This window comes from Erinaceus europaeus, chromosome 13, assembly GCF_950295315.1.
Source record: "Erinaceus europaeus chromosome 13, mEriEur2.1, whole genome shotgun sequence".
In the NCBI taxonomy this organism is placed as follows: domain Eukaryota; kingdom Metazoa; phylum Chordata; class Mammalia; order Eulipotyphla; family Erinaceidae; genus Erinaceus; species Erinaceus europaeus.
This window is the reverse complement of record NC_080174.1, coordinates 92,009,092-92,032,553: the sequence shown is the minus strand read 5'-3', so window position 1 is coordinate 92,032,553 and position 23,462 is coordinate 92,009,092. Positions and strand designations below refer to the sequence as shown.

At 51.7% G+C, this 23,462-nt stretch overlaps 1 protein-coding gene and 1 non-coding gene across 2 annotated transcripts; one reads left to right on the top strand and one right to left on the bottom strand.

Annotated features, from left to right (window-relative positions):
• Positions 1-1,508: 1,508 nt before the first annotated feature.
• On the top strand, positions 1,509-1,624 carry LOC132532473 (U5 spliceosomal RNA). Its single transcript, XR_009544427.1, has one exon. It is a non-coding gene; the product is annotated as a U5 spliceosomal RNA (small nuclear RNA).
• A 2,570-nt stretch (positions 1,625-4,194) lies between these two features.
• KIAA2013 (KIAA2013 ortholog) lies at positions 4,195-18,055 on the bottom strand. Its single transcript, XM_007532991.3, has 3 exons — positions 16,981-18,055; positions 9,925-10,778; positions 4,195-4,914 (listed from the first exon to the last, which is right to left on the bottom strand). The coding sequence occupies exons 1-3, from the start codon at positions 17,984-17,986 to the stop codon at positions 4,897-4,899; spliced, it is 1,878 nt and encodes a 625-aa protein (XP_007533053.2). The 5' UTR covers positions 17,987-18,055; the 3' UTR covers positions 4,195-4,896.
• Positions 18,056-23,462: the final 5,407 nt, after the last annotated feature.

The window sequence follows — 23,462 nt, the reverse complement described above, 5'->3', positions numbered from 1 at the left end:
CACCATTTTCAGCCCATCTTGGATGGAGCTTGAAAAATTCATATTAAGTGAAATAAGTCAGAAACAGAAGGATGAATATGGGATGATCTCACTCTCAGGCAGAAGTTGAAAAGCAAGATCAGAGGGAGTCGGGCAATAGTGCAGCTGGTTAGGCACACGTGGTGCAAAGCACAAGGATCGGCATAAGGATCCTGGTTTGAGCCCCCAGCTCCCCACCTGCAGGGGAGTCACTTCACAGGCAGTGAAGCAGGTCTGCAGGTGTCTGTCTTTCTCTCCCCCTCTCTGTCTTCCCCTCCTCTCTCCATTTCTCTCTGTCCTAGCCAATAATGATGACAACAATAATAACTATAACAATCAAAGCAACAAGGGCAACAAAAGGGAATAAACTATATATATATACAAGATCAGAAAAGAAAACACAAGTAGAACCTGAACTGGAATTGGCGTATTGCACCAAAGGAAAAGACTCTGTTGTGGGTGTGGGAGAGAATACAGATCCAAAAAGGATGACAGAGGACCCAGTGTGGGTTGTATTGTTATATGGAAAACTGGGAAATGTTATGCATGTACAAACTATTTTATTTACTGTCAACTGTAAAACATTAATCCCCCAATAAAGAAATTAAAAAGAAAGAGAGAGAGAAAGAAGGAAAGGAAGAAAGAAATGAGGGGTGGGTATGGGATTATGTGGAAAAGTGGGAAATGTGATGCAGGTACAAACTATTGTATTTTACTGTCAGTTGTAAACATTAATTCCCCAATAAAGAGATCTTTTAAAAAGATGAGGGGCCAGGCGGTGGCACACCTGGTTACGTGCACACATGACAGTGCACAAGGATCCAAGTTCAAGCCCCTGGTCCCCACCTGCAGGGGGAAAGCTTCACGAGTGGTGGAGCAGGGCTGCAGGTGTCTCTCTGTCTCTCTCCCTCTCTATCTCCCCACTCCCTCTCGATGTCTAGCTGTCTCTGTCCAATAAATAAAGATAATAAAAATAAAAAAGATAAAAAGGTGAAATTTAGGAGCTAGTCCTCTATTCTGAGAGCCCAGCACAGGGAACCTCATTTTGTTAAATGCATTGGGATGGTTACATCCTAGCTTTATTTTCTCGTATTTAAACTCGTTTTATTTATCGTTTTTTTTTTTAACGCAGAGTACCAATTAGAACGAAGTCAGCAGCAGGCTGTCTATTCTGTTAGTCCGTCCTCTGCTCCGCCCTCTAGTGGCCAGTAGTGGACTAAGACGCAGCTACCCAGCTATTTCCGGTTACCGCGAGTGGCTGCGGGGCTCATTTGCATACCCACAATGCATTGCCCACACAACACTTTCTGATTTTAAAAAATATTACTATATTCTCCTTTTATTCACCTGACCTACCATAAAATGTTATTACATTATAATAAAAGTGTTTTCGAAAAATATAGACGTCGCTTTACCATACACACATAGAATCACCATGAGAGACTTAGGACTCGGCATGTCTCGCACCCCGAGTGCAGGCCACAGCAAGTATACTCTGGTTTCTCTTCAGATCGCATAAATCTTTCGCCTTTTACTAAAGATTTCCGTGGAGAGGAACAATTCTGAGTTTTGAACTAATTTTTTGAGGCCTTGTACTCACAAGGCTACTCACTGTAGTTTAAAATTAGACAAGAACGTTTACTTCAAGTTTTCCAAGCTTTTGCTGCTTGGGAGACTTTTTTGTACAAGTGGTGTGTATGGGCTTGATTTAGTTTATACGCATCCAGAGTTATAGCTGGAGTCTAGGTTCCTGCACTAAGTAGACATATGGGGGCTTGAACCTGGGCCCTTGTGCATGATTCCTGCACTAGGAATCCACTACTTCTGGAGACCACTTTCCTTATTTTGTTGCCCCTGTTGTTGGATAGGACAGAGAGAAATGGAGAGAGGAGGGGGAAGAGAAAGACACCTGCAGACCTGCTTCACCATCTGTGAAGCGAACCCCCTGCAGGTGGGGAGTCGGGGGCTCGAACCGGGATCCTTATGCCGGTCCTTGCGCTTTGCGCCACCGCGACTCCCTCTTTTGGTATTGTTTGTTTGCTTCCAGGGTTATCGCTGGTCTCAGTGCCTGCTCAAGTCCACTTATTTTAGAGGCCACTTTTCCCACTTATATTATTGGATAGGCCAGAGGTTGTGAGAGGGGGTGCTGGGAGAGAGACAGAGACACCTTCAGACCTGCTTCACAACTTCATGGTTCTGCAAACTGTCCTGCCTGAGGCTCTGAGGTCCGGTTTAATCCCCTGCACCACCAGCAGCCAGGACTGAGCAGGGCTCTGGTCTCTCTTTAAAAATAAAATACTTTTAATCTAAAAAATGTTTTGCAATAGCCTCCTGAGTGACTCAGAGCCACTAACTCTCCACCCCTTCTGAATTACACGTCATTACCTGGCCCCATGGGAAACAGGAATGAGGACAATTAAGGGGGGTTGGGTGGTGGTGCACCCTGCTAAGTGCACCAAGACCCAACCAAGCTAGCATTCGGGTTCCAGTCCCCAATCCCCACCCGCAGGGGGGATGCTTCCAAGTGGTGCAAGTGCCTGTCTCTCTCCCTCCCTATCTTCCCCTCCTCTCTCAATTTCTCTCTGACCTATCCAATAAAATGGGGAAAATAGCCTCCAGGAGCAGTGGGTTCGTAGTGCTGGCACCGAGCCGAGTTACAACCCTGGAGGCAAAAATTTAAAAAATGGGGGGAGTCTGGCCACAGCGCAGCAGGTTAAGCACAGGTGGTGCAAAGTGCAAGGACTGGCGTAAGGATCCCGGTTTGAGCCCCTGGCTCCCCACCTGCAGGTGAAGGATTAATAAGCGGTGAAGCAGGTCTGCAGGTGTCTGTCTTTTTCTCCCCGTCTCTGTCTTTCCCTCCTCTCTCCATTTCTCTGTCCTATCTAACAACAACATCAATAATAACTACAATGAAAAACAAGGGCAACAAAAGGGAAAGTAAAAAATAAAATATAATAAAATATAAATTGAATGCAAACAGCCTTGCTTAGCTGTTTTAGATTTGTTTTTTCCTTTATCCTCCTAATCAGGTGCAAGTACGTGGAACTACAGAGAACCCTTTGCCCCTGGGCAGCAGCCTTCCCACTGACTCTGCCCTGTGGGCCAAGCGGTTCCTTCAGCCGCCCAAGCGTGGCCTTTGTGCTGCAGAACCCCATCATTGCCGGAAGGTCACTCTCCTCTCGCAGGTGGGCTGCTCTTCCCTCTAGCTGCAAACAAGGGAGTCTTGGAATAAGAGTTTTGCCTGGCTTTATAGGTTTAAGTCCTCTGGTGAATTCTAGCTGCAGATTGTGGACCTAGTTGGAGGTCAAAGACCCAGATTTGGAGCCAGGGTAACATGTAACATGGTACCTGGAGCCAACCATGCTTCCTGGTGAGCCAGCCACTGCAAACGGCTGCCCAGGGAATGACAGCCGTCTATGGTGGGCTGCAGGCCAGGCCAGACCAGCCCCCCCCTTTTTTTTTTTTGGCCCTTGGGATGCACCTCCTTTCTCTGAACAAGGGAAGGAATCAGATCTCAGCTTCGAGAGATGACTAGAAGTGGGCCCTCTCAGGGCTGAGGCTGCAGCCCATGACTGGTAGGGTGCTCCAGCAGGAAGTCCCACTGGGTGAGCAGACCGAGGTCCACCGTCACATCTACTGAGTGGCCTCATCTCAAAAATATGATGTGGGGCAGGGGTGGACAGCATAATGGTTCTTCAGAGAGACTCTCGTGCCTAAGGCTCCAAAGTCCCAGGTTCAATCCCCCACACCACCATAAGCCAGAGATGAACAGGCCTCTGGAAAAAAAAAGTAGGGGGAGGCCTGGCAGTGCAGCAGGCTAAGCACACATAGTACTAAGCACAGGGACCTGTGCAAGGATCCTGGTTCGAGTCCCTGGCTCCCCATCTTCAGAAGAGATGCTTCGCAAGCGGTGGAACAGGTCTGCAGGTGTTTCTCCCTCTCTACTCCCCCTCCCCTCTCAATTTCTCTCTGTCCTGTCCAATAAAATAGGAAAATGGCCCCCAGAAGCACTGGATTCGTAGTGCAGGCACCTGAGCCCCAGTGATAACCCAGGAGGCAAAAAAAAAAAGTGGCTTGAGAATTGCTTTGTAACCTCAAACCTAAAGTCTAGCAATGAGGGTAAGAGACCATATATATCTCCTAAAGTTTCAACCACACACATGTATACACAGCCGGTCATGGAAGTTTGAAAGAGATTTATTTAAAAACAGAACAAATTAAAAAAAAAAAAAAAAAAAAAAAAAGCTTTGGTATTTCAAACCCTAACAATCATCCATGTCTACAAAGTTAGACGGCTTCCCAAAGCACAAAGCCGCAGCCTCATGATGAGAAGAGACAGTGTACAGCCCCCAGGGCGGCCCGTAGGCCCGTGCCCCCCCCCCACCCCCCCACGCCGGGCAGCACGGAGGGGCCTCCCGGTGCCGCTGCTAAGGTTGTTTCTAAAGTAGATGCTAAAGTCATCAGCAAAATCTCAACAAAAATAAGTTACAAATTCAGAAAGAGAAAACACATTATATTAAGAAAAGAACACAATTTTTCTTTTTGGTCTAAACAAGTCTTTTCAAAAAGAGGGTCTACTTCCTGGGACAGAAGAAAGGGAGGGAAGGAGTGAGCTCAATTTCAAGTATTTCCCATATAGGTTCATTTTATTTTGAGTCAAAAGCTTACCAAAAAAAAAAAAAAAAAAAAAGTCTCCTGGCCCCCGCCTCCTGCTCCCCACTCGTCGATTCCTGAGCGCCCACACCTGCTTCGCCGAAGCCCCCCAGCAAGGCACAGGGCACAGAAGGCGGGTTTCCAAAGGATCCCTGTTCCCGGCAGCCGGACTTCCAGTGCTGGCGTCGTGTGCAAACGGGGGCTGAAACAGGCCTGTCCCTTCACTCAGACACTGGGATCTTCCTGTTCAACGAACGAGACAAGGAGTTAGAGCTCCACCCAAGCCCCGTGGCCAGCCACAGAAACACTGACACAGAGAGATGGCAGAGTGGGCCCTGGGGCCCCCACCCGGGTCTGAGACAGTCCCAGGCTTAGGCACCCACTAGAGCGGTGGACCTGGGCGGAGCTGCGGGCTCCTGGGGCCATGTGAGTGGTAGCTGAACTCAGCTCTGGCGTGGCCCAGCGTGGCCACCGGTAAAACGAGAGGCGGCATCCTACAAAGGCAGCCTGGCTTCTCCGAGGGCGGAGGGGCAGGTGGGTGGCTCTGAACCTAGAGTGATGCCCACCAAAGCAGCCTGCCGGCCAGCAGAAACTGCCCACCCCCACGGGCACACGGGGTGGCTGCTCGATCACCGGTCAGGACGGCCGACCAGGAAGAACACCCGTTTCTTTCTGATCTGGAGAGTCTGTTCTTCAAGCTTGACGAGCTCAGACCTGCCACCCACTTGTCTCCAGCTCCCTTGGGCCAAACTCCTCCTCCAACTCCTGGCGAGAGCTGACAGCAGGGGCCACGCGGCCAGCTGTGAAGATGAAGTGTTTCTCCTGCAGGGCTGGGCTCTTAACTCCCTAGCGATCCAGACAGACCTAGAGTTCAACATACTCTCTCTCTTTAAAATAAATTACATTATTTATTTACTTATTTACTTATTTATTTAATTTTATTTTTATCAGAGCACTGACCAACTCTGGATTATGGTGGTGCGGGGGATTGAACCTGGAACTTCAGAGCTTCAGGCATGACAGTCTGCTTGCATAACCATTATACTGTCTAACCTCCCCCTCCCCACCACTCAATTTTATTTTTTTTAATAAGAAAGAGAGAAAGAGGGAGTCTGGCAGTAGCACAGTGGGTTAAGCGCACGTGGCGCAAAGAGCAAGGACTGACGTAAGGATCCTGGTTCGAGCCCCCGGCTCCCCACCTGCAGGGTAGTCACTTCACAGGCGGTGAAGCAGGTCTGCAGGTGTCTGTCTTTCTCTCCTCCTCTCTCCATTTCTCTCTGTCCTAACAGCGATGACATTAATAACAACAATAATAACTACAACAATGAAAAACAACAAGGGCACCAAAAAGGGAAAATAAATTTTTTTAAAAAAAGGAAATAAAGAAAGAGAAAGAGAGGGAAAGGCACCAGAGAACTGCAGCTCTGGCTAATGGTGGTGCTGGGGACTGAACCTGGGACCTCAGAGCCTCAGGCATGAAAAGCTTTTGCAGAACCTTGATGATGTCCTCCCAGCCCTAGCTTAAGACATTCTCTCTGCTCATGCCCTCTGAGGAAGACAGAAAAAGAACTAGGCTCAGCTGCCTGTGAAGTACTGTCTCCTGCAATGGTCGCCAAGAATCCTGTGCAGTCTTTTCCCCTGATAAGTACTGCTGCAGTGCCACCAAGGCGGAAGAGCTGGTCTCCCTCAATAGCCAATCTTTTTATTTATTTTATTTTATTTTACCAGAGCCTAGCTCAGCTCTGGCTGATGGTAATACAAGGGATGGAACCTGGGACTTTGGAGCCTCAAGCATGAGAGTCTCTTTATAAAACCATTATGCTATCTACCCCCACCCTGGGGGCTTGAACCAGGCACACAGTGACAAGGGCCTCAAGGCAAGGCCCAGCCAGCAGCCAGTAGCCAGCAGCCAGCAGCAGGTTTCCAGCCAGCCTGGAGAGTGGTGGCAGCTATTTTCAGATGCTGAGATTCCCTGTGAGGGTGTGTGTGGGTGCAGCCCAGGGGGCAGGGTGCCAGTGGGCCTATCTATTCACACCTGTATGTCCACAGCTTTCCCTTGTAGGTCTCCTATCAGAATTTTTCTTTTCTTTTTTTGGGGGGGCGAGGGGGCAGAAGAGGATCTTGTGCCCAAGATCACACTGAAGGCAACATAATCAGAAATCGCTCAGTATGGACTGTTTTTAAAATTTTTTTAAGACTCCTTTTTAAAATTATTTTGCTTAGGGAGTCGGGTGGTAGTACAGCGGGTTAAGCGCACATGGAACAAAGCAAAAGGACCAGCAGGAGGATCCCGGTTCGAGCCCCCGGCTCCCCACCTGCAGGGGAGACACTTCACAAGCAGTGAAGCAGGTCTGCAGGTGTCTGTCTTTCTCTCCCCCTCCTCTCTCCATTTCTCTCTGTCCTATCCAACAATGATGACATCAATAACTACAATAATAAAACAAGGGCAACAAAAGGGAATAAATACATACAAAAATAGAAGTAAATATATATATATATATTTTGCTTATTTACTTGTTGGATAGACAGAGAAGTTGGGACCCGGGCAGTGGTACACCTGGTTAAACGCACACAGTACAAAGTGCAAGGGTCTGGGTTTGAGCCCCCAGCTTCCCACCTGCAGGGGGGACACTGCACAGGTGGTGAAGCAGGTCTGCAGGTGTCTCCTTCTCTCTTCCTTTCTGTCTTCCCCCTCTCTCCATTCCTTTTTTAAAAAATATTTATTTATTCCCTGTTGTTTCATTGTTCTTGTAGTTATTACTGTTCTTGTTATTGATGTCGTCATTGTTGGATAGGACAGAGAGAAATGGAGAGAGGAGGGGAAGACAGAGAGGGGGAGAGAAAGACACCTGCAGACCTGCTTCACCATTTGTGAAGTGACTCTCCTGCAGGTGGGGAGCCGGGGGGCTGGAACCGGGATCCTTACACTGGTCCCTGCACTTTGCATCACCTGTGCTTAATCCATTGTGCTACCGTCCGACTCCCCCCCCCCATTTCTTTCTGTCCTATCCAATTAAAAAAAAAATGGGGGTTGTATTGTTAAATGGGAACCTGGGGAATGTTATGCATGTACAAACTACTGTATTTACTGTTGAATGTAAAACATTAATTCCCCAATAAAGAAATACATTTAAAAAAAAAATAAAATAAAATTTAAAAAAAGGTGTGGTGAGGGAGTCGGGCTGTAGCGCAGCAGGTTAAGCGCAGGTGGCGCAAAGCACAAGGACCGGCATAAGGATCCCGGTTCGAACCCCGGCTCCCCACCTGCAGGGGAGTCGCTTCACAGGCGGTGAAGCAGGTCTGCAGGTGTTCTATCTTTCTCTCCTCCTTTCTGTCTTCCCCTCCTCTCTCCATTTCTCTCTGTCCTATCCAACAACGATGACAACAACAATAATAACTACAACAATAAAACAACAAGGGCAACAAAAGGGAATAAATAAATAAAATAAATATTAAAAAAAAAACTACTGGTTGTTTAAAAAGAACTAAAAAATAAATTAAAAAAAAAAAAAAAAAGGTGTGGTCCAGGAGGTGGCACAGTGGTAAAGCTTTGGACTCTCAAGCATGAGGTCTCGAGTTCGATCCCTGGCAGCACATGCTCCAGAGTGATGTCTGGTTCTTTCTCTCTCCTCCTATCTTTCTCATAAATAAATAATTTAAAAAAAAAAAAAGGAAAAGAAATGGCCACCAAGAGCAGTGGATTTGTAGTGCCAGTACTAAGCCCCAGTGATAACCCTGGAGGCAAAAGGAGAGGGAGAGCGAGAGCGAGAGAGAGAAGGAGAGAGAAAGAGAAACTGACGGGGCTGGCGGTGGTGCACCTGGTTGGGTGCACATCACAATACACTAGGACCTGGGTTCGAGCCCCTGGTCCCCACCTGCAGGGGTAAAGCTCTGCGAGTGGTGAAGCAGGGCTGCAGGTGTCTCTCTGTCTTTCTCTCTCACCTTTTCCCCCTTCCTCCTCTCGGTTTCTGGCTGTCTCTATCCAACAATAAAGATAATTTTAGATTCCTTTTATAGTACACTCTAATTTCATCTCAGGTGGTTCACTCTTTTTTTTTTAATATTTTATTTTATTTATTCCCTTTTGTTGCCCTTGTTGTTTTATTGTTGTAGTTATTATTGTTGTTGTCATCGTTGTTGGATAGGACAGAGAGAAATGGAGAGAGGAGGGGAAGACAGAGAAGAGGAGAGAAAGACAGACACCTGCAGACCTGCTTCACCGCCTGTGAAGCGACTCCCCTGCAGGTGGGGAGCCGGGGTTCGAACCGGGATCCTTATGCCGGTCCTTGTGCTTTGCGCCACCTGCGCTTAACCCGCTGCGCTACAGCCCGACTCCCGGTGGTTCACTTTCTAACAAAGTCCCATAACCTAGATATACACCAGTTTCTGTGAGAGAGAGCTTATGTTCACATGTATCCATAAACTACTGCAAAATATATACCTGAAAGCAGAAGTACACTAGAGTTTGCAGTGAGTACCTCCGTAACACTTCCTCTCCACTGTTCCAAGCTTTGGGTCCATGATTGCTCAACAATTTGTTTGGCTTCGTATGTTAACTCTCTTTTCAATCACCAGGTTCCAGATGCCACCAGGATGCTGGCCAGGCTTCCCTGGATTGAAGACCCCACCAATGTGTCCTGGAGCTCAGCTTCCCCAGAGACACACCCTACTAGGGAAAGAGAGAGGCAGACTGGGAGTATGGACCGACCAGTCAACGCCCATGTTCAGCGGGGAAGCAATTACAGAAGCCAGACCTTCTACCTTCTGCAACCCTCAATGACCCTGGGTCCATGCTCCCAGAGGGCTAGAGAGTGGGAAAGCTATCGGGGAGGGGATGGGATATGGAGATCGGGTGGTGGGAATTGTATGGAGTTGTACCCCTCCTACCCTATGGTTTTGTTAATTAATCCTTTCTTAAATAAAAAAGAAAAAAAAGATAATTTTAGAAAGAGAGAGAAACTGAGAGGAAAGGGGGGAGACAGCAGGGAGAGAGCCACCTTCGGCCCTGCTTCACCACTTACATAGCATCCCCCACCCCCTGCAGGTGGGAGCTGGGGGCTTGAACCCGAGTCCTTGTTCACGGTAACGTGTGGGCTCAACCCGGCCTCCTGGAATCCCTTTCTTGGTGTCCCCTCAAGACACGTTTCTGGCCTAAAAGGACACCCCGCTGGGGGCGGGAGGCGGCTCAGGCTTCACCGGGCAGAGCGCCCCTGGGCGGGCTAGGACACAACGCCCAGGCAGCTGACTCCGTACCTTGCTCCTGAAGAAGGGCTTGGCCCCGGGCCCGCAGTACTCGTTGTAGATGAGCTTGAAGAGGAAGAGGTGGAAGAGGGTGATGAGGGAGGCCACGCTGAACCAGAACAGGAAGGGCAGCCCGGGGTCCCGCCGGGCCATGTGCTCGTCGTGGGCCAGGATGGCCTTGAGGTGCAGCGTGTGCCGCAGGTCCTGCAGGTGCATGAGGTCGGTGGAGATGTACAGCAGGGGCGTGATGGGCTGCGTCACCATGACCGGGAAGGTGTGGCCCTGCGGCGCCGAGGTCAGCTCCACCGGCTCGTCCAGGCAGCCCGCCTCGCAGGCGTACAGCTTGACGGGCCGGCCCCGGGACTCCACTGACACGCGCAGGTACGGCTTGCCCTCCGGGTCGACCAGCAAGGCCAGGTCGATGTGGTCGTTCTTGTAGCGGATGCCATGCAGGGCGTAGCTGTTGTGCAGCACGTCGGGGTCGGCCTGGAACTGCAGGTGGTTCTCGGTGAACTGCAGCCCCCCGAAGCTGAGCACCATGCCCTGCAGGATGCCCGGGGCGCCCGCCTTCACCAGCCCCTTGCAGCCCCGCTTCTGCAGGGTCAGTCTCCACAGGTCGGACAGCTGCAGGATCTGCTGCACGGAGGACAGCCGGCCTGGCCACAGGTTCTCGGCGTGCATGGTGGCGTGGCCGCTGAAGCAGTGGTCCTCGTAGTTGAGCGTGGCCTCCAGCTGCTCCCGCTCCCTGTGGCTCAGGCTGGGGCTGAGCAGCGGGGCCGGAGAGCAGGACAGCATATAGTAGAGCGTGAGGTTCACTGTCAGGCCCGAGGGCGTGTGGGCATCCGTGATCTTCTTCATCTCCACGCCTGGAACGACAGGGAGGCGGCGTGGTGAGGAGAGAGTGGGAGATGGGGCAGCAGACACTGCGCCCTTGCCCCTAGTGAGCACCACGCCCGAGACGCTCTTTCTGCCAGGCCTCCTCTCTCCACGGGTGACCTGCCTGAGCGCTGAGGACCTGAATTCCAAAAGCTGGAAAAGGCCACTGTGTGTGTGTGTGTGGGGGGGGGTGTCCCTCGCTAGACAGGACATGTGCCTCGCCATGTGTGCAGCCCAGGTTCAAGCCTGGCCTCCCCTGGAGGTGCTAGGGTACTAACAGAAGTGACAGTGTTGTGTCTCTCTAGCTTGATATATTTATCTGAATGGGGGAAGGGGAAAAAACAAAAAACAGAGCAGAGACGAATGCATGAAGGGGCCTGGTCCTGAGAGAGAGAGAGGGAGGGAGAGAGAAGGCAATGAAGCCTAATGCCAGAGCCCAATAGAACAAAGGTATATCTGGTGGGGTTTTTTTTGGGGGGCGTTAATTTGTTATTACTGATTTAATAATGATTAACAAGATTATAAGATAGCAGAGTAACAGTGGTACAATTCCACACAGTTCCCCATATCAGAGTTTTGTGTCCCATCCCCTCCACTAGAAGCTTCCCTATTCTTTATCCCTCTGGGAGTATGGACCAACATTTTTTTAAATTATTTTATTTTATTTATTTATTTTACTTTTTTAACCAGAGCTCTGGCTCTGGCTTATGGTAGTGTGGAGAACCTGGGAGTCTAGAGCCTCAGACATGAGAGTCTCTGTAGAACCATTATGCTTTCTATCCCCACCCTCTACAAATATTCTCAATGTTCGATCTCTCAGATTTGTACCTGTGGCCTCAAGTAACCAAGAAGCCCACCTGGTTTCTCTGGCTGGATGTCCAATCAACAGGCACTTTGAACCTGACGTGCTTTTAATTCTCCTAGCCCAAGCTGTCCCTAGACACCTGTTGGAGTCCACTACACTCTCACCTCAACCTCCGTCTGGCCACAACCCTGCACCGTGAATCCACTGTGAAAAAAACGACATTTTTCCCCCACTCTGTTGCCCTTGTTGTTGTAGCCTTGTTGTGGTTATTATTGTTATTGTTGATGTCGTTTGCTGTTTGAATAGGACAGAGAGAAATGGAGAGAGATGGGGAAGACAGAGAGGGGGAGAGAAAGACAGACACCTGCAGACCTGCTTCACCGCCTGTGAAGTGACTCCCCAGCAGGTGGGGAGCCGGGGGCTCGAACCGGGATCCTTATGCCAGTCCTTGCACTTTGCGCCACGTGTGCTTAACCTGCTGTTCCACCACCCCACACCCCCTGAAAAGCCTCTTATCTGATCTCCTACCTGCTATCTTCTGCATATATCAGCCCAGGATCTTTTTAAAAGTGCACAGAGGTGTTGGTATGCTTCTAAAAACCCCTTCTGTTTCATTTGGTTTAAATCCCCCCTGCTTAACACTGCATTCTATTTACATAACCACTGTATTCTATTTACATAACCTCTGTTAACAAGCACCACCCTCCCTCCAGGGCATTGGTGGTTCTGTGGTAGAATTCTTGCCTGCTCTGCCCCCTCTCCTTGTCATACCCTGATTTTCACCTATCACTTTTCTCTCCACCCTCTCTGCACCGCATCCTGTTCCCACCCTACTGGGCTAGTATATTTATAAGGACAAGATTGTAGTGTTAGTTTAGCTTAGCTTGGTATAGATTGTGCTGCGTCCTGCATGAATAAAGAGATACTGTGTACAATCCAGCCATGAGTCCCGGGTCGTCTGTTACCCGCCCCTGAAGCCAGCCCGGTGAAAACAACACAGAGGGAAAATGCTTAAGGCTGAAGAGTATCTTTGCTTGAGCGTCCCTGTGTTCTGAGTTCAAACCCTGGCACCACGAGAAAGGACCAAAGCCAAAGAACTAGATGGGGGAACAGTGCTCCAGCATCTTCCTCCCCCTTCCCTCCTGCAAGAAGATAACAAACTAACACAGCAGCCAGGGAGGCGAACAGTGGCTACAGGGTTCAACTCAAAAGCAGGAGGTCCCGAGTTCAGTTCCAGGCATAGCATGTGCCAGGGTGACGCTCTGGTTCTTGCTCTGCTTCTCTGTGTTAACAAACAAACATATTTTTCAGGAGCCAATGATTGTGGAAGAGACTTACAGGATTAAAGAGATAGGGGCGGGCAGGGGAGACAGCATAATGATTCTGCAAACAGACTCTCAAGCCTGAGGCTCCTAAGTCCCAGGTTCAATCCCCCGCACCACCATAAGCCAGAGCTGAGCAGTGCTCTGGTGTTTCTCTGTGTGTCTCTCTGCATCTCCCTCAAAAATAAAATAAATAGGGAGTTGGGCAGTAGTGCGGCGGGTTAAGGGCACTTGGTGCAAAGCGCAAGGACCGGCTTAAGGATCTCGGTTCAAGCTCCCAGCTCCCCACCTGCAGGAGAGTCGCTTCTTTCACAAGCGGTGAAGCAGGTCTGCAGGTGTCTGTCTTTCCCTCTCCCTCTCTGTCTTCCCCTCCTCTCTCCATTTCTCTCTGTCCTATCTAACAATGACAACATCAAGAATAACAATAACAACCACAACAATAAAACAAGGGCAACAAAAAGGGAATAAATAAACTTAAAAAATAACAATAATAAAAAATAAATAAAATAAAATAAATAAAACTAAAAAAAATATTAAAGAGATAAAAGTTAAATATTGGGAGTTCAGGAAGTAGTGCAGTGGATAAAGCATTAGACTCTCAAACATGAGGTCCTGAGTTCAATCCCTGGTAGCACATGGACCATAGTGCCTGGTTCTCTCTCTTTCCCCCTGCCTTTCTCAGACATAAATAAACATTTTTAGTTTAGTATTGGGTTACCCAGGAGGTCAGGCAGTGGCAGGGCACAGCAGTGGCAGGCAGGAGCCCCTGAGTTTGATCCCTGGCACCACACAGGCCAGAGTTATGTTCTGGTTCTCGTGCTTTTTCTCAAATAAACTAATAAATACATTGTTTTTTGAAAACTGAGCTATGCTGGGGGCCAGGTGGCGGCGCACCCGGTTGACTGCACATGTGATAATGTTCAAGGGCCAGGATTCAAACCCCCAGCCCCCACTTGCAGGGAGAAAGCTTCACAAGTGGTGAAGTAGTGTTGCAGGTGTCTCTATCTCTCTATCTCCCCACTCCCTCTATCAATTTCTCTCTGTCTCTACCTAAACAAGTAAATTAAAATAAAATAGCATTTTGAAGAACTGATTATGCTCACTTCGGCAGCACATATACTAAGGTCAGGACGACACGGAGAGCATCATAGCAGGCCCAGCATGGGAACTCAGTGCAGGGACTGACTCCGGGATGTGCAGATCTCTAGCGTTTCCTTTTTTTTTCTTCAGTGTTAAAAAAAAAAAAAAAATCATCATCATCATCATCATCATCGTCATTGTCATCATCGAGGAAGGTGGTACAGTGGCAGAGCGTTTACACAAAGCTCAAGACCCAACACCATAAAAAAGTGCATCGAAGGGGTCGGATGGTAGCACAGCGGGTTAAGCGCACATGGTGCAAAGCGCAAGGACCAGCATAAGGATCCCGGTTCAAGCCCCTGGCTCCCCACCTGCAGGGGAGTCAATTCACAGGCGACTTCACAGGGGAAGCTTCACGAGTGGTGGGCTGCAGGTGTCTCTGTTTCTCTTCCTCTCTATCTCCCCCTTCTCTCTCAATTTCTCTCTGTCTCTATCCAATAACAAATAAATAACAAATAAATAAATAAGGTCTAAAAAAAAAAGTGCATCGAAGGGGTCAGGCGGTAGCACAGTGGGTTGGGCACACGTGGCGCAAAGTACAGAGACCGGCGTGAGGATCTTGGTTCGAGCCCCCAGACCCCCACCTGCAGGGGAGCCACTTCACAGGCGGTGAAGCAGGTCTGCAGGTGTCTATCTTTCTCTCCCCCTCTGTCTTCTCCTCCTCTCTCCATTTCTGTCTTATCCAACAATGACAACAACAACAATAACTACAACAACAATAAATAAAAAAAAAAAAAACAAGGGCAACAAATGGGAAAATAAATTTAAAAAAAAATTTAGATATATAAATAAATACATAAAGATAATTGAAAAATAACCAAAGAAGAATAAACATGCCCTCCCCAACAAGGTCTACAGCCTTGAGGACCCAGCCCCCACCACCTGTGACCTTGACTGCCACCATCCTCCCCTGGCAGTTGGTTACCTTTCGCCCTCTCCTGCCTGGGGCCCTTGTCTGCTGGCATCTGCTGGCTGTACAGGCTTCAGTCAGCTCACGCACTTCCTGCTCAGAGGCCTCCCTGACCTGAGAGCTACACAGACACTCCAGCTCCTGTGACCCTCCATCACAGATGTTTCACTCTCTCCGCCGGGCTCTTTATTCTAAAAAGCCGTCTGGCCTAGATATTTGGATTTTTGCTTTCCTGCTATTTCCCCACCACAAGTAGCAGCACCCTGGAGACAGCAGCTCAGTTCCTGTTCTGTCCTCCCCACCTGCGGGGTGAACTGGAGACTCTGAGCATTGGGGGCAGGAGGTGGTACACCTGGGTGAGAGCACACATCACAGAGCACAAGGACCTGGGTTCAAGCCCCTGGCCCCCACCTGCAGGGGGAAGCTTCACGAGTGGTGAAGCAGGGCTGCAGGTGTCTCTCTGTCCTCTCCCTTCTCAATTTCTCTGTCTCTATCAAATAATTAAACAAATAATTTTAAAAAAAAAGATCTGAGCAGCTACGTGTAAAGGACTCAGGAAACCAAGATGCCTTCTATTAATAGAACAGAATTTTCTTTTCTTAAACCATCAACAGGGAGAAGTAACTGCCCGCCAGGAGCACAGCTCTCACTAGAGAGCAGATCCCAACCACTCCCAGAAAAAGCGGCATCACCAGCGTCTCGGGCGCAGCCCCAAGGGCTGGGATTCACATCAAGAAGCCCAGACCTGCTCCTGCCAGACTGGGCAGCTGAGGGGGACCTGGGGAGCTGTGGGCCTCTCTCTGCCTCCGGGCTGCTCTCCACAGACTAGCCCTTAGACCCCTTGCGCTCAAATCAGTCTTCACCTCCAAGAGTTACAGAGCTCATCCTTCCTTCCCGCCCCTTGCTTCACTAGAGGTGGGTGCCCCCATTCTGACCCAAACAAGCCCAGGGTGACGCACAGACACGAAGTCTCAGCCTGTGGACGTGGGCACACATCACAGTGCCCAAGGACCCAGGTTCAAGCCCCCGGTCCCCACTTGCAGGCGGAAAGCTTCACGAGTGGTGAAGCAGGGTTGCAGGTGTCTCTCTGTCTCTCTCCATCTCTATCTCCCCCTTCCTGTCAGTTTCTGTCTCTATCAAATAAATAAATATTAAATAAATAGAAGTATCAAGAAAGGAAAAGGAGAGAAGGAAGATGGGCCAGAGGTACACCTGCGTGAGTGTCACCATGAGCAAGGACCCAGGTTTGAGCCCCTGGTCCCCACCTGCAGGAGGGCACCCGGCTGAGTGCACACGTTACATTGCACAAGGCCCCGGGTCAAGCCCCCAGTCCCCTCTTGCAGGGGAGATCACCAGCCGTGAAGCAGGACTGCAGGTGTCTCTCTGTCTCTCTCTTTCCCTCCCCTCTCAATTTCTCTCTGTCTCTACCCAATAATACATAAATAATATTAAAAAACAAAAACTCAGCCTCCACTTCCCTTCAGGGTCGCCCACGCAGGCTTAGGAGAGGCAGAGCCCCAGGGCGGAGTGGGTGTCACCCCATGGGAGCCAGGGGCGCCCTCGCAGGTGGGTGTCACCCGGGTGCCAGCCCGAGGCACCCCCAGGTGGGTGTCACCCCAGTGCGAGTCCGAAGCACCCCCCCCAGGTGGGTGTCACCCCATGCCAGCCCGGGCGCCCTCCCAGTTGGGTGTCACCCTAGTTGCGAGCTGGGGGCGCCCTCCCAGGTAGGTGTCACCCCAGGTGCCAGCCCGTGGAGCCCTCCCAGGTGGGTGTCACGCCGTGCGATCCCGGGGGCGCCCTCCCAGGTGGATATCACCCCACGTGCGAGCCCGAGGCACCCTCCCAGGTGGATGTCACCCCAGGTGCCAGCCCGCAGCGCCCTCCCAGGTGGATGTCACCCCAGGTGCCAGCCCGCAGCGCCCTCCCAGGTGGATGTCACCCCGGGTGCCAGCCCGTGGAGCCCTCCCAGGTAGGTGCCACCCCGTGCGAGTCCGCAGTGCGCCCCCAGGCCTTACCCGGGCTGAAGAGCTGCGCCCAGAGGCGCTGGTGGTCCTGGAGCAGCTCGGCCGCCGGCATCTCCAAGAGCTCCAGCATCTCCTTCCGCGCCAGGTCCTGCAGCGCCCGCAGCTCCTTGGCCGCCTTGACCCGGAGCGCCTGGGGGCTCAGGGGGCCTGACACGTGCACCGTCCACAGCACCGTCTCGTCCAGCCGCGACCTGGGCGCCACCTGCAGCCTGTCCACCAGCTTCTTGGCGGCCACCACCACCAGGCGCACCTGCCCCGACGGCGCGGGCGGGGCGCGGCCCGAGTAGAGCAGGAACTGGTGGTCGCCCGCCTTCTCCAGGGTGCTGGTGAAGGCCCTGGGGGCCGGGCCGGCCGTGGGCCCCAGCGTCTGCAGGGCGGCCACCCGGTCCGTGGGGTTGTGCAGCTGCAGGCGCTGCAGGTACACGTGCGGCCGGCCGCGGTGCGCCAGGAAGTCCTCTTGCAGCAGCACGCAGTCGCCGGGCGCCGCGCCCGGGCCCGGGTCCGAGGCGGGGCCGGCGGGGCCCGCGCCCCCCAGCTGCAGGCAGCGCACCCGGCGCAGCAGCCCCTCCCGCAGCAGCAGCACGGCGGCCCCCGCCTCGGGCCCCGCGCCCAGCGGCCGCAGCTGCACGAAGGGCGCCAGCGCCGGGGCCACGGCGGGCTCACGCTCCCCGGGGGTCACCCACAGCCGGTTGGCCTCCACGTCCAGGGCCAGGAAGCCGTTGGCCACCAGGGCCGGCACCCCGGGGCCCAGCGGCGCCGCCTCGCCGCGCTCCCGCAGGTCGCGCCAGGCGCGGGCCGCCGCCTCCAGGCAGGCGGCGGGGGGCGCGGCGGGCGGGCGGCGGGCCCAGGGCGGCAGGTGCAAGCCGCCCGCCCGCCGCGCCCCGGGGCCCCCGAGCCACAGCAGCAGCAGCAGCAGGCCGAGCAGGCAGGCGAGGCGGCGGGCCCAGCTGCTCGAGAGCAGCCCCGGCAGCCCCTTGAGCCGCTGCTGCAGCCACATCGGGCCGCCCGCCCCCGCGCCCGCGCCCGCGCCCGCGCCCGCGCCCGCGCCCCCGCGCCCGCGCCCCCGCGCCCGCGCCCCCGCCCCGCGCCGCGCTCCCAGCCAGGGACGCCGCTTCCTCCTCCCAGGCTCCGGCCCCAACGACTCGGCCGTCAGGCGCCGCGGGATCTTTGCGACAGAGACGGGGGAGGGGCGGGGCCGGCGGCGGAGGGGCGGGGCCTTAGAAGGGGGCGGAGAATGTGGAGGGGCAGGGCCGGAAAGGGCGTGGGAGGAAGTGAGGGGTGGAGCCGGGGAGGTTCGGGACCGGAAGGGGCGTGGGGCCCGGATAAGGAAGGGGCGTGTCCGGGAAAAGGGGCAGAGAAGGGACGGGGCCGGAATAGGGGCGGAGAAGGAGGAGAGGGGAGGAGCCGGGTGATGGGGCGGGGCCTGTAAGGGGCCGGGCCGACTGTGGAGGGCGGGGCCTGGTAAGGGGCGAAGCCCTGTAGGAGGGGCGGGGAAGGAGGAGAGGGGGCGGAGCCAAAGAAGGGGGCGGGAGGGAAGAAGGAGGGGGGACGAGGGCGGAGCTGGCAGAGGGCGGAGAAGGAGGAGAGGAGGGAGGAGCTGGGGGGGGACGTGTAGTGGGGGAGAAGAGAGTGACAGAGGGGGAGGAGTTGCCCGAAGGTGGGGTGGGGAAATCCCAGGGAGGAGTAGGGGCGGGAGGAGTAGGGGCAGGACGGGGAGGGAGAGGCGAAAGGAGGGAGAGGGGGGCGGAGGAGACCTAGCGGGCTAAGGGAGAGAAGGGGAGAGGGAGGAGAGGGAGGGGGAGGAAGGAGGGGAGGGGGTGGGGGCCGGGAGTGTAGAGGGGAGGGGAGGGAAAGGGTGGAGAGGGCGGCGGGAGCCGGCAGGAGGGAGTGGCCTGGATCTGCAGCCTGGCGACCACGGGACACGGACGACTAACCAGGAATACGTGCATGCATGCACACACACACGTGTACAGATTCACAGACACGTGTGCACAGACATACACGCATGTGTATAGATACACAGACGCTTATGCGCATACATAAACACGTGTACAGATAGACCTGTGTGCACATACACGCATGTGTACAGATAGACACGTATGCTCATACATATACACATATGGACGGACACAGACGCGTGTGCACATACATACACACATGTGTACAGACGCATGTGCACATACATACACATGCATATCACCGGACCAGCTGACCCAAACACCTGTTGAGCCTTAAAATGTCATTTATTATTTTAAAAGTATCCTTTTATTTAATGTTTTAACGAGAAAGACACGCAGAGCCCTGTTCAGCTTATCGTGGTGCTGAGGGTTGAACCTAGGACCTCAGAGCCTCAGGTATGAGACTCTTTTGCAGAATCACTATGCTGTCTCCCAGCACATTGTCAGTTCTGTCTCCCCAGCGCAGATTTTTTTTTTTAATGAAAATACTTTGCTTCTATCAAACTCGATCCTGCCATGAGGAAGCTCAGCCAGTATGCTATAAAATTCTACAGGTTTATCTCGGTTTTGAACACAAATGTTTTGAGTGATTCAACAAAATTTGCATTCTTATTAAACTATGAAATTAAAATGCATAAACAAGATGAAATTGTATTCACGTGTCAACAACTGTGCTAGGATACATTGACACCCCCACCACACACACACACATTAAAAAAAAAGGGAGATTAGGTGGTCCAGGAGGTGGTGCTGTGGATAAAGTAATTGACTCTCAAGCGTGAGGACCTGAGTTCAATCCCCGGCAGGGTATGTATCAGAGTGATGTCTGGTTCTTTGTCTCTTGTCTTTCTCTTCCTTTATGCTTCATGAATAAATAAAATCTTTAAAAGAGAGAGAGAGGGGGTCGGGCGGTGGCGCAGTGGGTTAAGCGCATGTGGCGCAAAGCGCAGGGACCGGCGTAAGGATCCCGGTTCAAGCCCTCGGCTCCCCACCTGCAGGGGAGTCGCTTCACAGGCGGTGAAGCAGGTCTGCAGGTGTCTATCTTTCTCTCCCCTTCTCTGTCTTCCCCTCCTCTCTCCATTTCTCTCTGTCCTATCCAACAACAAATTGTGTCAACAAGGGCAATAATAATAATAACCACAATGAAGCTACAACAAGGGCAACAAATGGGGGAAAAAAATGGCCTCCAGGAGCGGTGGATTCATGGTGCAGGCACCGAGCCCAGCAATAACCCTGGAGAAGGAAAAAAAAAAAGAGAGAGAGAATGAGAGAGAGAGAAAGAGGGACTAGGAGAAAAGACTGTCGATCACCACCACAAAATAAATAAACAAGGCCTATGGAATAGTAGAAAGAAAAATACTACCGTGTCTGGAACTATACCCCTGAAGTCTTATAATTCCGTAAACCAACACAAAATCACTGACAAACTGGACAAGAGGCAAAGGGAGGAGGAGAAATGGAAGGAGGTGGGGGAAAGAAGTGAAACCAAATGAAACTGGAGGACTGAGAGATAGCTTATGCAAAAAGTGTTGTGCCCAGAAGTTCTAGTCCCAATCTCACTCAGAGAAGACCAAACTCACATGCAATAGCAAGAGCCTTTATTATCAAGCTTAAGCTTGGGCCACTGACACCCTTCCAAGCAAAGGGAGAGTCTGCGACCTCGATCACTTCTCTTCCCACCTTTTTATAGTTATCACAGGGTGGGCACAGGTGGAAATATCCACACGAAACAAGGAACAATTGGCCTTGAACAACAGCTGCCCTCAGTATTTGCCCCTCCTCCAGTCTTGTCATTCCCCCCTTGTCTTTTTGTAACTTTTAAGGCCCAATCTTGGGCCAATCTCTGTTTCTGACTACTGTCCCGGTATCAATGGGGCGTGAGGAGTAGTAGTAGCAGGAACGAAGATTAGAGTCACCAGGAGAGAAAGAGTCTGCAGAGTCACGAGCAGACCAACCGGAGCTTGAATGGGTGTTTGGGAACAGACTTGAGTTGCCATCTGGTCTTGAACTCTTCTGTCTCTGCTGCACGGACGTGGGAGTGGTGGATCCACGGGCCGATACCATCCACCTTCAGGGCCATGGGGGTGGCTAAGATGACAGTATATGGTCCTTTCCACCGGGGCTCGAGTGTCTCTTTTTGGTGGCAGTCTCACCAGGACTGAGTCTCTGGGTTGGAAGGGATGAGGGTTTGGAGGGGGTGCAGCTTCATACATTGCTCTCAGTCTCGGCCACACACGCTTTTGGACTTGAGCCTGATCGTTAGTATCAGTGAGCAAGTCTGATCTCAAGGCTGGGATTATGGGAGGGGGACGACCGAACATGATCTCAAATGGGATCAGCTTTGCTGTATAGGGGGTATTTCTTATTCTATAAAGGGCAAAGGGAAGGAGAGTTACCCAGTCGACGCCAGTCTCCATAGTTAATTTTGTTAAGGTCTCTTTTAGAGTTCTATTCATCCTTTCTACCTGTCCTGAGCTTTGGAGCCTATAGGCGCAATGTAATTTCCATTTTGCCCCAAGGGCACCTACCAAATTCTGAGTTACCTGGGAAACAAGGCTGGACCACCATCTGAACTTAATTGAAGGGGCATACCAAACCTGGGAAAAATCTCTTCAAGTAGTTTCTTCACCACTGTCTGGGCCATCTCCCTCTTGGTCAGGAATGCCTCAGTCCATCCTGAAAAGGTGTCTACAAACACTAACATATTTATCCCCATATTTTCCAGGTTTTACCTCAGTGAAGTCTATCTCCCAGTAGGCACCTGGTCTGGTTCCTTTCTCATGCACCCCAGGAGTTCTAGACTGGTTGCTAGCATTTACACGTCTGCAGGCTTTGCATTCTGCAACTATTTCCTTAATCATTTGGTTCTTGTTGTTAATTCTCAGGCTAGCTTTTTGTAAAAGTTCAGTCATTTTTCTTTGTCTCAGGTGGGTAGTTCTGTGGATATGCTATAGTAGGTGTTTAGCCACGGCTTGGGGTAAGATGAGTTTACCATCAGCTGTTACCCACCAATTACCATGCTTGTCAGCGAGAGGTAACTTTTTTATCTGGAGCTCTTCATCTGATGTATATTCTGGCTCATCAAGCAGGATGGGTTCTCCAGGGTTTGGCGGACAAAGGGCTAATTATCAGTTCTTTCCAATGCAACTTGTCTGGCTGTGGCATCTGCTAGGCAGTTGCCCCATGTCACAGGATCTTCTCCCTTTTGGTGTCCAGGGCAGTGTATTATGGCCACCTCATCTGCCATCCAGATAGCCTCTAATAGGTCCAGTATTTATTTATTGGTTTTTGATAGCTTTACCTTCAGCTGTGAATAGTCTCCTTTCTCGATATATAGCCCCGTGGATGTGGACTATGGCAAAGGCATAGCAGCTATCGGTGTAGATGTTAAGTCTTTTCCCTTTTCCTAGGTTGAGGGCTTTTGTGAGGGCAATTAATTCAGCTTTTTGGGCTGAAGTCCCTGCGGGCAGGGCGGCTGCCCACACAGCCTCATGTTCAGTAATTACCGCGGCCCCAGCATACCTCATAACCCGTCCCTGATGAAGCTGCACCCGTCCGTATACCAGTTCACTTCTGTTCCTCTCAAAGGCTGGTCCTTCAGGTCTTCCCAGAGGATAGATGCGCAGCTCAGAATCCCAGAGCAGCCATGCAAGGGAGCGTCCAATTCAGGGTCAGGGAGCAAGGCAGCTGGATTCAAGGAAGCTTCATCAGTCAAATTCAAGGCAAAGATAAGAACTGGCATGGATGGAGCTGGTGGTCACAACCACTGGGCCTGGAGACCGGAAAGCAATGGTGCTCCCATCCCAGAAATCAGGTCTCTCCCAAGAAGGGGGTAGGGGCATTCGGGAACAAGCATAAAAGAATGAGATACCTGTCCCTTCCCCAAGTTCACAGTCCTTTGATTAGTCCAGGAATATTGTTTCATGCCAGTTGCTCCTTGTACCCAGGTCTTTTGTTTGGATAGTTTTCCCATGGACTGGGCCAACACCGAATGCCGAGTCACCGCATCCACCAAAAAGCCAACAGGTTTCCCCTCTATTAAAGTTATCCTGGGTTTGGGGAGGGGACCCAACTCATGAGCTCCGTATTTAAATTTTCCAAAATGACCCAGGACCATAGTCAGAGGAGTCAAAATAGCCTGACTCCTGATTTTGGACTTAAACACAAAACTGACAGAGACAACACCCACAAGTAATATGCAGAAGCAACACACACAAAAAGACAACATACTCAAAGAAAACTCCAGCAGCCCAGTCGCCAACACTCAACCAACAGATGGGAGGATGGCCTCTCACACCGCTTCTGCTTCCCTACAGATGGGAGGACAGCCTTTCGCTGCTTCATGGGTGCGACCCACTCTCTCCTTCCAAACCTGCGAGGGGGATCCAGTCCCCTACAGCAGGACCTAAGGCATCTCCCAGGACCCTGGACCCGGAGCCACCAGCGCGTCTGCTTCAACTCCAAGGGTCTCTCGCTACAGATAGACCGGTCCTGAAGGTTCAGTGAAGCTGGCGT